The sequence below is a fragment of the Balearica regulorum genome, chromosome 16 (assembly GCF_011004875.1).
Source record: "Balearica regulorum gibbericeps isolate bBalReg1 chromosome 16, bBalReg1.pri, whole genome shotgun sequence".
NCBI classification, from domain to species: domain Eukaryota; kingdom Metazoa; phylum Chordata; class Aves; order Gruiformes; family Gruidae; genus Balearica; species Balearica regulorum.
Genome location: NC_046199.1, coordinates 11,048,592 through 11,062,648, shown reverse-complemented (window position 1 = coordinate 11,062,648; position 14,057 = coordinate 11,048,592). Strand labels below are relative to the sequence as shown.

General features: G+C 35.8%; 1 protein-coding gene across 3 annotated transcripts in view; it reads right to left on the bottom strand.

The window, feature by feature from the left end:
- Positions 1-14,057, bottom strand: part of DIDO1 (death inducer-obliterator 1) — a 55,401-nt gene that overhangs the window by 5,268 nt on the left and 36,076 nt on the right. For all 3 annotated transcript variants that reach the window (XM_075768273.1, XM_075768274.1, XM_075768272.1), the window contains exons 8-16: positions 13,515-13,983; positions 12,417-12,576; positions 11,612-11,728; positions 11,279-11,386; positions 10,675-10,810; positions 10,003-10,549; positions 9,007-9,160; positions 7,835-7,924; positions 6,963-7,158 (exon numbers count right to left, since the gene is read on the bottom strand). In XM_075768273.1, coding sequence (XP_075624388.1) covers positions 6,963-7,158; positions 7,835-7,924; positions 9,007-9,160; positions 10,003-10,549; positions 10,675-10,810; positions 11,279-11,386; positions 11,612-11,728; positions 12,417-12,576; positions 13,515-13,983 — 1,977 coding nt within the window. The remainder of the gene's footprint in view (positions 1-6,962; positions 7,159-7,834; positions 7,925-9,006; positions 9,161-10,002; positions 10,550-10,674; positions 10,811-11,278; positions 11,387-11,611; positions 11,729-12,416; positions 12,577-13,514; positions 13,984-14,057) is intronic.

The following is a 14,057-nucleotide window of genomic DNA, read 5'->3' as shown; positions in this document are numbered from 1 at the left end:
AGATGACCTATTGGCAATTTTCATTAGTCCACAAGTGTATGCATCTATATTTCTTTACTTTTTATATGTATTTGTATACAATAAGTTATTTTTTTAATTCCTTCCTTGATATTTTCAATAAAAGATTCCAACAACAGCCATGATTATTAAACAGTGTCTCTGCAAATGTTCAAAACCAAAGAAAGTTTTCAAATTTTTTGTACTGTTACACTGTTTTTGTTGTTGCTCAACCACCCCTACCTCTTCCCCTGAAAAATCATATATTTACTTTTACAGAGTTTGCAAATCTGTTGTATACAGATAGATATTACAAAGTGAGAAAACCTGGGCTAAATTTCCTAACTAGATTTCTGTTATAATCTGTGCTAAAAGCTTACATTGACATTGACACCAGTCTATAAATATTTTGTCTATCTCTAAGTTAAACAAATACCAGCAATTGCTAAAACTACCATCTCAAACAAACTGTGTTTAGAAACAGTACTAAAGCTTGTAACCCACTCCCTGTCTGTTTGGGTTGGTCCAGCTAGACATTACTTTGAAAGGTGGCAGAAGCAGGGAAATGGGTAACTAACGTGCCAAACAAGCTCAGGAGAGCTTAAGCGGACACGAGTTTGGCACAAGGGAGAAAGGGACGCTGGGCGCGTTTGCTTTCTCTGCAAGAACACGGCTGGTTGGGTAGGAACCCAGGAGGCAGAGGGCAAGGGGACTTCAAACTCTGTTGCAGGATCCAGTTTGATGCTGGAGGCCTTTCTGTAAGTAAAAACCCACTGTAAGCAGAATTACTCCTTTGTGAAAGCTTCAGACTTGAATCCTTGGAGAAGCATATGAAAAATGATGGGGAAATGATTGATAAAGAGGAAAAATGCAAAGGTCTGTAGGTCTTGTTTCATGTTATTGTATTTCTTCCTTTTACATACAGAGTTCTCACTGGCACAAGATAAACTTGTCCAGAATGAAGGGCAGGGAATTAATCCTTTAACATACCGTTGGTGGCAAATGTTAAAAATCTGTATAAAGAGAGGGGTTTTTAACTTCTGGATTTAATGCCTTTTAAAAGGCCCTCATTTGAGGACCACTCTCTTTCCCCCATACGTGCCATTAGGTATTATTTGCATCCAGCTAGGAAGCAGTAATATAGAAACAAAACAATCTGTAAAGTAACAGACTGTTTCCATTGTGGTTAAATGCTAAGGTGAGGACTCTGACCTCCATTGCTCCTTTTATTCATGACCCTGTGTTTTTTATATGGACACATATATATACATATATATGTTTCTTGTTCTTATTAGCTTAATAATGTCCTTAGCTGCTCATTAAGGAACCATTTTTAAGTATCTCATTATTAGCACTGAAAACGTTTTGATACCAACAAAAACCCCCAAGCCCCACAGCTGCAGATATATTCCATTAGCAAACCATGTTCACAGAGACATTACTTTGCTGAAACAACTGAATTTGAAGAAGTTTTAAGGGGACTCTCAAATTTACCATCTAATGAGAAAATTCCATCAGCTGTTTTCCTAAATTTATGTTCATGTTTCATAAACATCACCTTTTCTAAGTTCTTTGATTGCTAACTTCACCCTGAGTAAGAGTTTAGTATACTTTTAGGTTAGATGTGAAGTTTTGGCAGTGAGAAGATGCCATCCCTGTTACAGCTTAAGCTAAATTCAGTTAGAACCTACAGAAGTACAAGATGAAAAACTTGGCTGAATTGATGCCAAGGGAAAGCCCAAGTGTTAGAACCAATTAAGTCAAGATTTCTTCTCCAATGAAAGCCTACACTGCAGGAATTATTTGCAGTTTGCTAAATTACACACCAAAACCATAGCTGCTTTATGTTTTAAACCTATGTATTTCCCTTCAATACTTGCTATATATTAAGCAATAACTTTTGTTCACAGAATGTCCCCCCAAATCACCGATGCTCAAATCTTATCCCATATAAACCTTATTTTCCAAATAATGAACTACAGATATGACAAAGATGGTAATTTTTCAAATAAAGTAAATTAACTGTAAAGTTTTATGAGATCTCTTGACAACTGAGGGAAAACAAATGCTCCTTTAAAAATCTGTGTTCTTCTGATTATAAGTGGTAATAGTACAGCAAAACTGTTTTAATCACTTAAAGTCAGGTTACTCCCTAGAAATAGTCTATTTAAAAGACCAGACAAAATTATAATGAAAATTTGAGGCCAATCTAAAATATTTGCTTGAGATTTCCTATCAGGAATAGCTCTCATTATAATTATGTTGAGAAACAAGAATAATTAAATTTGAGTGAATATTTTTGGACCGCAGTATTCTGTTGAATGCATTCTGGATCCAAAATAGAATTTATATTATTTCACAGTTCAGTGGTCAAGTTTTACATAGTTCTGTGGTTAAGAGGGTATTGAATATGCTGGTTTAAATAATATTTTATTTTTCATTTTATAGTGCAGATTATTTCCTATTTGTACATCTAAAATTGAGTGCCAAAAAGGTTTTTTTCCTCCAGGTACAAGGATTTCAGCCTTTGTAAGTATTGCCAATTTTCACCTTCTTTCATGTTTACAAAAAAAAAAAAAAAAAAATTATAAATATATGAAGAAAATTAACCAGCTATACTACCAGAACTAAGACTTGCTAATAATTCAGTACATGCACAAATTTGCCCCCTAAAAGGGGTAAGGATGCCGAGGTGTACAATGAAAGCAAGCAGGATAGGAACTAAACAAGTAATTATTTTCAGTGAATCTAAGATTATTCAAAAAGAACCACGTAAATACTTTACTTATCCAAATACTCCTTTGCACCCACAGCCTAAAGGCAATTCTAGCAACTCTGTCCACTCTAATTTACTACCTTAACCGAAATGATATTAATATATAACATAAGGCAGAGATCAAAAGTAAGACAAAAGGGGGAAAATCATTCACAATTTACAGTCAGAATAGACTCATCAGTTCAAAATGGTTCACTGTGTATGAATTTACTTTGTATTTTTTTTCTTTATCAGTATATAATGACTCCACGTTTGGTCAGTGTTGACCTGTGCAGAGTATCTCACAGACTGGTGTTCATCCAAAAACTCCTGGGAGGCATTTGCTGTTTTTCTGGTGTTAATGTTTTAGTTATCTACTTATACACAGAGACTTGCGATTTACGGAATTAGTCACAACATGAATCTCAAACAATGAATAATTGAAATGAACAGGTTTCAAAAACCCATCAGTCAGGATATCTAATAAACAGCAATTACTGAAAAATCAGTTTTGAATCTCTGTAAGAAACAGAGATCAAGTCACTAATTAAAACAGGGTAAAATTTAATACACTTCAAGACAAATTCCAGTAGTAAATTAATAACAGTAGTTATAATTTAATCTGTTTAGTCATCATAAAATAAATCCATTAAAATTTTACATTTTGATACTGTAATTTTACACAAATACTAGATGTTATGCCTACATTCATTCATTTCAAAGTGATCAAACTCTAAATGCTTCTTTGGCATGGAAACACACAGCCAGACCAGCATTTCAAAGGTCAGCCCTATTCTATTTCAATATCCATAAATAGGTTAAGTGCCTAATTTTAGGTAATAACGAAAACGTTGGCTGCAGTCTCCAACTATTGCTCAATGACTGTCTTTCACAAGCAAGCATTTTACAAGTGCTGCAAGCTGTGTTGGCAGAGTTAGTATCTTTCGGTGCTAAATTATTTATAAAATAATTATCCTATTATGTCATTGAAGTCCACATGCTGGTTTTATTGAGTTACATCCTATAACTAAAAGATTATACTAAGTATTAGTATTGGATGAATATTTGTTTTTCTTGCCCTTAAATACATTTTTTCATTAAATCAGTTTTACCATATTTATGCATATAATGGCCACATCTTTCCCTATCATCATCGGCTCGTAAGAAGTTACCTGTACTGTTACAAATGCATGCCTAACTTCTTTACATCGATGACAAAACCACGGGAACGGACTAAGCATACCCCAGTGTACATTTCTAAACTGCAGAGACCAATACAAGATAATTCTTTAAACTGTATCAACACTGTTTAAATATCTGTCCCAATTAATCCTGAGACAACTATAATCAAATCTGTGCGCCCTTAATTCAGGGATGCAGAGCCCTTCCAGCATTGCAACACTGCTGCACACGACAGTACACTCGCTGAATGGAACGGGCTGGGCCTAGAACAGAAGGTTCGTTCTTCTACTACTGCTACTTTGCATCATGCCATCTGCTGAGGTGAAGACACCTAACTCCATTCAGAGTACAGTTAAAATTTTCTTCCATTTGTTGCAATTTTTAAGAGCATTCTAAATGGCATGAGGAGACTTCATGCCTTTGTATTTAAAGAAAAAATACACTTCCTGTTGTAAACTACCAAAAGAGATTATCAACATTTGTGGAATCCTTAGCTGATATATGGCTGTGTTATTAAAATTCATTTAGTTCAACTACGTAAGATACTTGTTACATGCCCTCAATAAATCACTTTCTATTGGTAATTAAGCCTGATTATACTATTTTGTACAAAGTGCTTTGAGATCTACAGATGACAGTGCTAAGCAACATTAAGTGTGTATGTGAAACAAGTAAATTCACATACAGTAAACCACTGCAAAAAGACAATGCAGAAAAGCCCAATGATACATAAAAGCTGAGTTAAGAATAAATACGGATAACCTTCCATTTTCCTCTGGTTTTAAATCACCCATGTCAAAGCTTTTTGTGGATCTTCTAGGTACTAGCGCAGTTCAGAAGTCCTCAGTTGTGTTCCAAATCCAGTCCATCAGAAAACAGGAGAAATTCATAATCCATATGTGCCTGATGGAACTGGTTGATACAGCTGGAATATCTTCTAACTAGGATTTCTGGAGTGGCAGGGTTTTATTGCCCTCTCCCTCCTCCCCCCCTCCAGTCATATTTATCAAAGCATCTTAAGCTATCTAAAGCATAATGCTTTTCGAGTCCTTGCTAAACTCTATTTGAAGGTACACAATTAAATTTAAGGAGACAATGACCACTTTCCAGAAAATATTTTTATTGATTGTGAAAGAAAGAAAAAGCAGTAAATTCCATCAGATGTCATTAAAAAGTATGGATTACAGGTCTTTTATGCTGTGGTTTTAATACATACACGAAAACAGAAAAACAGCTTACCTGATTTTTTTTGCCCCCCATACTGGATCTGGTTGTAAAATATGAACACAGCTTAGCACAACTATGAGGTAAGGCTGCTACAAAAGTTTCCAAGAAGTGTGAACTGATGGCAGAAGTCTACGTGGGTCTTCTATGAAACTGCTACATCATGTGGACTCTCTGCCTTTGGAACCTTGCTTCTACTGCTATCCTTTAATCTTAAACTTTGCCTACAAATATGTATTTCAATTTGAAAACCTGACTCATAAAATTTGCCTCCATGAACAAACCCTGCAAATGATACCTCATTTCTTCTGAGCAATTCCCTCCAGCTTTGAGAAACTTTTGCACTTGAAACTCAGCAAAACCAGGCTGACATTAAAACTTTCTATACTAATGCTTAGTAGAGTTTGTCTACATTGGCCGACCTCCAGTCTAAGGTAAGAGTTTCATTTGAAATGAAACCTATAATGGAAAAGTAAAAGCATAAAAAGGAAAGCTGCTATTTCCACAGGAACGCAAGTAGGCAACAATTAGATAAGTGCCTCCTGAAAGCAGGTTGTTTACCAGCCCAGCAACAGACTGCAGACACAGCTGATGCAATGGCCAGTCCCATTCTTGAGCTACTGTCCAGAAAGAAGGGTATTTCTTTTGTTCTGGCTGGAAAAAGAGCATTTAACTAAAGATGTGTCATTTGTTGTTGTTGAAGTCATATGCCATTAACACATTAAAACCCGTCCCAGACACTTGCTCCTGCATATAAGCTCTGAGAATGCTTTATTGAATTTAGTCCTAAACTTGCATTTGAGGAGTAGAAAACAGCTTCTCAGAAAGGGCAGCTCCTCACGTCTGTGCTGTTTCATACCTACCGTTAAATATTTTGCAAACCATTGCTATGACAATCAAGTATTACCTTCATTGTAACCTGTAGTTCTTCAGCTTCTCAATCCGTTATCTTATACGAAACCCTAGATACTTATTTGGAAACTAAGCACATGCACCTCCTCCATCCTCAGATGAAGACGACTTCAGCTTTTATAATAGAAGGGTGTTTTGTGGCTGAATTCATTCTCAGTTCTTCCGTCACCATGTTCAACCCACAAACACGGAGCAAACTCAAGTCAAACATTACTACTCATAATTTTATCTAAAAATAGAAGATTATAATATAACCTGTCTATACGAACTATACTCTGCCACCTACTAACCCTGGGGAACATGGATCCCTTTCCCTCTCAACAAACCAATTTTCAGAAGTCAGTGACTTGACTAGAGTTTGTTCCAACTAGAACAAAACATTTCAAACACCTTGTGCACCATATTGCACATACAGCATGATAATTAGCATGAGACAATGACAGTGTAGTGAAACCACTATAAATATTACCTTTGTCTTCACAGATTTCTTAAGTCCTCTGTGGGCTAAGCGTCCTGCTTAATTTAAGTGACAGTGAATGGCTTGTAAGGACCTAGATTTTGTGGAGTTATGGGTTGCTGAAGATAGGCTGGGGGGTTTTGTTGGTTGTTTTTTTTTTTTCAATACAGTGGCTGTTCCACATACTTGATTTCACAGGTAAACTCATCCTCCTAGTAGCATATAAGCATCTTGTTGGAAAGGCTATGTAAATTTCAGACAATTTTATCTTGAACAGAGTTGGATTTCCAATTTTTCCCTATTTACATACTTTAAAATTGGTTTTATGTAAAAAAATTTAATAATGCTTACATTAAACATTCAACAACTTGTTTCAGATTGACTTTTGTTTTGTGATTTTTACCTAGCATTTAACCTCCCCTGTTTTGTGCTTACCTGGTCCCTCAAAGGGCAAGAGTTTGGAAGGAATTGGGTCCTTAGTACTCAGGGGGATCAGGTAGAGATCCTTGACATGTCTGTTGTTATTAGCTACAACACCAAAACGACCACGACTGCTAAAATAGGAGTAGAGAGAGATATAGGCGACTTCTTCTTCTTCTGTTGCAGGATGGAAACGAATCAAACACAATTCCTGTAATACAAAAGCAGAGTGGGAAAAATTCAACCTGCAACATACCATCAAATAAAATGGTAAAGGGAAAATTCCAGGGGTAAAGAGAAAATTGTACATTTATCACTCCAAGTTTTCAAGGCAATATTCTAGCTTTAAGAGTACTGTTGTTCAATTTGTAATATTAAAACAGGATTAGGTTTGTAATTTTCAGAAATACAAATTACTTGTGCATCTTACATCAAACTAAACATTTTGAGGCTCAAATTAATACGAAACAAATGGAAAATTCTTAGTTTTGTGATTATATCTGTATACTGTGCGTCATTTTTCCACTTCCGAAGTGTTTTAATAGTAAAATCTATTACATACATTAAATGATAAATTCCTTTTCTTTAAAATTTGAATTTCAATCTTCAGTACTGAATAAATAGATTATTTATGTTCAATCATTAAAAATAAATAAATAGTATGAAAATTTAACTACTATGCAGGAGAGAGAGATCAAGAGGATCTGCGGCTCAATTAACACGTTTCTTCAAGAAATCAAAATTTTAAATGAGTAAGTGGTGTCGGTAGTTTTCCAGGTGTGATCTACTTCAGTATTTGCTGTTTACTAATTTATATTATTAAAAAGTTTTCATTTTATATTGCTGCATTTTTCTTCTGGGTTTTGCAAAGGATTTTAAGTGAATACCTTAGAAAGCGAAGATTTGAGTTTGCCAACATAATCCCAGACTGTCTTCGGTGAGATCCTCCCACCAATATGAATTGTATCTGGTAAATCCTAAACAAGAAGTATTACATGGTAGTATGAGAAAAAACAAGAGAGACCAATGTTTAAAAGCAGTGCAGGTTGCCCCATCCCAGTTGCCTAGTGGATAATGCACTAAAATATTTTAGTAAACTTTCATAAATACTTTTCTAATTTCAGACAGGCTATTTCTAGATTTTAAGGTGTTTAATTATGGCATATTACCAAAAGGCTAACAGTATACATGAAATGGAAAAAACATTCCCAAACAAGGAAGCAAACTGTCTAATAGTTCTGTATGCTCGTTATTGGCTTTCTTTTCCTAGGGAAGCTGCTATTTGAAATACAGATTTTCTCCACACTTTCAGTTTCTCACGAAATGCTGCTCTTGTGACTACAAGTCACAGGAATTCTAGTGAGCTACTTGTCACGAGGGCGCTGAAACTCATTTTACGAAAAGCAATGCCAACAAGAATGACCAACTCTACTAATAAAAGTCTTAAAACACACCATTTGTGTTTGAAACTTCCTAACAGTCACATAAAATTCATTTCAGAGAAAAAAGAAAAAGAAAAGCTTATTTGTTTTACTGTAAACCTTTATACTGTCTCAGTATTTGAATGTATACCCTCCCAGCATATCATCTTTTTTTCTTTTTTTTTCTTTTTTTTTTTTTGAAAATTAGTAAAAAGGATGATACTTTTCATAAATGGCCAAACACAATTTTGTGATAGATCACATCAGTGACTCATCTAGTTTGAGAACAGAACAAAACATCTACAGTAAAATACTGACTCTAAAACTTTTCTCCCAAAAATGATGCTGAAATAAAGCTATCATTCCAGGTTAGATCCTAACATAAGAATAAATATGTTTAAAGGCATGAGAATTCTTCACAAATTTGTGAGGAATTTTTAAAAGGTTTTTTTTTTCCTTGAACTACTTTTCCTATTACTAAAGGGATGCCATTTACCACTACTACAGTTCTAATATTTCATATATGTGTGTGTATATATATATATAGTTTTATATATATATATAGTGACCCCAGCCTTTCTAGCAACAGGAACTGCAGCACAGATTTATTCTAAACACATAAACATGTCAGTGCTAACCTCGCTAAGATAATCAAAACACCCGGAGACAGGATATGCTTTAGTGACAAATTTGGCCACACTTTGCATGTTAATAAATCCTTTCCAAATGGTGTTGAGACGAGAGAGAAAGAGGGAAGTATCGCTGTCCTGAGGAGAGCGTGGCTCTGCAACACTGCAAAACAAATCCAAAACAGAAAGGTTACAGAATACAAATGAGAATGGTCCCTTCCTGCTTTCTTTTCCTCCCTCCTCCTATTGATCAAATACTTTCTTTTAAACACATACCATAATTTTTACTAACTGCTTTGTTAATGTTTGGTAGCGGTATTAGTGAAAAAGGGAAGGAGTAACAGATAATAAACTTGAAGCTGCAGACAGGCAAAAAAGATGCCGAAAGATAGGACTTTTATAAAATTAGGTTAGCACTGTAACTGTTGTGATCCTGACTCTGTAACAAACTAATCTGAATTATGTATTTCCCTCTAACTGAGTCAACAATATGCATCTGAAAGAGATTCTCAAGTAAAAGAATTTGATGTGAACAAACCACAGTTGCATAAGGACATACCTTGTAATATTTATTTTTACTGTTGTATATACCCAGAATATGAAAGAAATCCACTTTCTTTCAAGCTGATCGATTGGTTAATTTAAATTAATATTCATAAATTCAGATGTAACAGTATTTTAATATAGGATGAAAATCTGGAAATGCCTTTAAACCATCTCTCATACTCTCTTTCTATATATTAATGTACATGCAGACTTCGAAGTCTGCATATCATCTTCAAGTTTTATTTATCTGCTGAAACACATTGTAGAATCTTTGCTGTCAACATACACTGATGCTCCGAAAATTTTACCAACTAGAGAAGGTAAATGAGGAGATAGTAAATTAAAAATCTCAATCAGGCTATATGAACTTTAAAGTTGAACATGCCTTGTGACTGGGGGTACTTTGAAGATAACCACATTAAAGATATGGGAGCTTGGCTTAATAGCAAGTATACGCACTTGATATTGGGTGAATGATGAACTGCTAAGAATCTTGGATCTGGTGAGGATGATGGTTTTGTTAATATTGATTTGGGAACAGTCATAACTGGTTTTGAAGTTTCCTGTTTTGTTTCCCCTGTTGAAACTTTGTCAGATGCAGGACCAGAACGCAGGGCTGGTGTCGCAGTACCAGAGGAGCTGCTCATTGCTGTCCTAGGATCTCTGCCAGAAACTGTTACGGTTGTGACAACCCCACCAGCACTAGAGGCAGGAAAAGCAGAAGCCTCTTCAGGTACAGAAGAATCTGTATTGTTATGGCCCTGGGTTGCAGGAACGCAAGTTCTTTCTGCGCTGGCCTGAGAAACTGTTTCTGCTACTGGTCCAACTTCAGTTTCCATTGCAGTTTCAGAGACCGCCTCTTTGGCAGGCTCTGCTGTTGGGGTTGGTGCAGCACTTTCATACTTGGGCTGAACTTCTGGTTTTGATTTCGACTCCACCTTTTTAACAGGAGCCACTGACTTTATCTTCTTAGGTGGCAGTTCATCTTCGGATGCGGAAATCTGACCTATAAATTTATTTCGAAAGTTTTTGATTACTACTTAACAATGAAATAGTTTGGATAAAAACAAACAAACACCACCCTTAACACAACAATTCTTTTACTTTGCACAAAGTCATCACTGTAGATACCTGTACAGATTTTGCAGTTCAGGTCAAAAAGATGGGCTCGATGTTGACTTGTTGTATCCTTCAACATACTGCTAAAAACATCTAGAGAAGGAGCACTGTTTAAATTTGATGCAGTTCGGGCTGACTCTTGCTGCTCCTAAAAGTGAATAAACACAAAAAATATTCCAGTTGACCGTGAATTTCAACCATAAAAAATACTTTGGAAACCATTAACTTACTTCAGTTCTTTAAAAAAAAAAGAAGATTAAAGGCCTTGGCCAAAGTATATCACATCAGATAGAGTTCTCAAATAATATTTGGCCTCATTTCATTCCACAGTGTTTTGAACTAGATAGCTGATGTTCAGAAATAAAAGATTTCTCTGTAAATTGACAGCAAGGGCCGAAAAATACACAGCATTTTAGAAGTGCATGCAAAATATGCCTGTCATTTGGTGGTTGGGCTCCTTCAAACTAACAGGAAAAATGCTCATTACATACCTAATAGGTAATAATATCCTTACAGTTCATTGAAAAAATCTGCACTTCTGATATAAAAATTTGAGGCTGTAGTTACCACTTATCTCCCTTACTGTCTTCATGCTGAAGCAATAGCCAATACTTACATCAGAATCAGACACTGGTGGAGAATCTTCCATATTTACAACTGGCACATGTTCCCGTTTTACAGCTGTTTTCTTGACTTCATGAGATTTGCTTCTGGACTCTATCATCTGAAAGAAGCAAAACCATTTTAGTAAAAAGTCTACGTATTCATTTTTTCATTTTGTTCCCTACTTTGTTATTGTTCGACTGGTGATAGAGAAAAAGTATATTGAAACTGAACTTTATTAGTATTTCATTAGGAAGAAAGTGGCGCATTAAAATAACATGAGTGGTAACAGTTGGTGAACTCTTAATTCGTACCTAAGGACATAAGGGAAAATGATGTTACTTACTGCTTTAGTTGGTTTCTCCTTCCATACAGACAGTTCTTTAGATAAAAGTTCTTCTGGTTTCATTCTCACTAGTTTTGACAGTGAGATTTCCTCACGAAGGACACGATGAAAAAGTCCCTGAAAACAAAACAGACTTTGTTGCCATGCTGAAGAGACCCTGCTTGGGTAACTAACAAGATTTGCAGTGCTGAACAGGCAACACCTGCTCCAGTTTCTCAATTCTCTATTAAAAATACCAGGTACTTATAAGCAAATTTGGAAAGGTGCGGAAACCAGAAAATAAGGATGAAACAAACACAAAGTATGAATTTTCCTCATTAACATCAATATCTAGCAATAAAACTGAATAGGAGTGTCAGAAGTTGAGCAGCCATTCTCCTGTTTCAGATCTATTGTAGAAATTTTAAAAAAAAAGTTTCAAGTGTTCTCTAGTGGAATTTTTCATCTGCACCAGCATCCATTTTTTTCTTTTAAAGCATAACTATGATCATGTACACAGGCAGTATCCAACACACTACAGAATGTCACAAGAGGAGAAATCAATAAAGTCTATATTTAAGAAAGCCATTCTGTAAATAAATATTCCCCACCAAATGCCCAAACTTAATAAATACATGTGACCGACTAGACTTTGAATTCCTACTGGATATATTTTTTTAAAAAAGTTTTGAATGGCTTTATAATAATCTTCTATAGAATAATTCATGTGTCTGTCTTGAAACTCTGTTGAAGGTTGAGTTTGACATACCATTAAAAAACAAAAGTATATTTCAGTATACGTTTACTGTTTAAGGAAATTCCAAACCTGGTTTTTGGGGTCCTTGAGATTGAACATGATGCTACGGTATTTACTCTTGTATCTGTTGTCCGTAACTTGAAACAAATTAAACATCTCCTTTTCAATATTGAGTGCTACTTTCCCTACTTCACTCTCTGTCATGACCAGATCATCGCTATCATTGACTCTGTTAAAAACAAAACAGGGTATGTGCATTTATGTTAGGCATGAATCTTCAGGTAGCATTCATAAATAACTAACTTTTCAGAGCTAGCCTAGGCTCCTCCTTACTTCACGGGGGGGGCCAGACTCCTCTAAAAGCCATCTCAATGCCAAAGTCTATCACAGGACCTTGAGCTGCGAAGCATGGCAAGCCTTTCACTGCTGAGCGCAGGTGGCCATAGAAGACAGCCTTTGTGAGCTGGCATCAGCCTTTACAGCTCCTCCTGCTCATGGCACTGAAGCGAGGAGTTTCTCTGCCATGAACAACACAGGGAGCCCAAGCACTTCAGTTTTAGTCCTGGATTTTTCACTATGAACAGCATTTCCATTTCAGAGACAATACAAGAGAGCAGTGGTCTATAATAAGTATTGATGGCTGACCCTGGCTTTAACAGTCGTGGGACAATTTGCTTTTTGTTTGTTTGGGATTTTTCCTTTCCTAAGTAAAAGTTTTTCACTGACCAGGGTTTGTTATTGTTGAATTTTATGTTGGAAAGGGAAAGGATCTTTTCTTCAGTAAGTCTTTAACCTTTCACTATGCTATTTCCCATACTGTGTTCCCTACAACCTCTACATCTCCAAACACTGCCATCGCTAGATTTTAATCCTTCAGAGCATCGGCATTGTAAAAGCTTCTGCGCTGTAACTTAATTCTTCAACTGTAATTGCCTCAATGTAAATGGAATAGTGAGGTTTATTTTTTTAAGGCTTTTTCACATGCACATTTATATCAGGATTTTTTAACTTTTTAAATACAAACCCGAAATGCCAATTCTACTTGTAATTTGTAGTATGAATTCAATCCCTCAATATCCCTCATCAAGAAGTACAAAAAACTCTGCAGGCTAAACATTTACATCTAGTTGTAGCTTCCCATATAAAAGAAGTGTTTTGAATTCCCACCTCTTCCATAAAATTTCTTTTAGGGATCGTCGAATATTTTGTCGAATCTGAGAATTAGGTTGAGACTGGATAGGGCTAGCTGATGCTTTTGCTTGACTACTTCCAGATGCAGTAGAAATGGAAGAGAGTGAAGGTTTTTTGAGTCCTCCACCCAAACTGGAAGCTGTAGCTGGTTTTTTGGAAACTGATGAGCCATGAGATAGAGATGAATGTTTTGAAGGAACACTGCCTGATGAAGGCACACTGCCTGATGAAGGCCAAGGTTTCTTGGGAATTACACCTTTGAAACTTCCAGTAGAAGGTTTAAGTGGTTGCTTAGTTACTGATGTGTTAGACAGGGATGGAGACTTCTTTGAAGGAAGATTTTTAGTGAGAGAAGATGTCTGTTTCTCCATTATAGATGCAACATTTTTCTTCGATGCTGATGGAGGCTCTCCTCTATCTTCATGCTTTTTCTCTTCCCTTTGAGCTGTTAAAACAAAGAAAATACAATATTAAAGGCTTAACTTTGTAATTTCCTATTCATGAATTGGAAGTTACCAA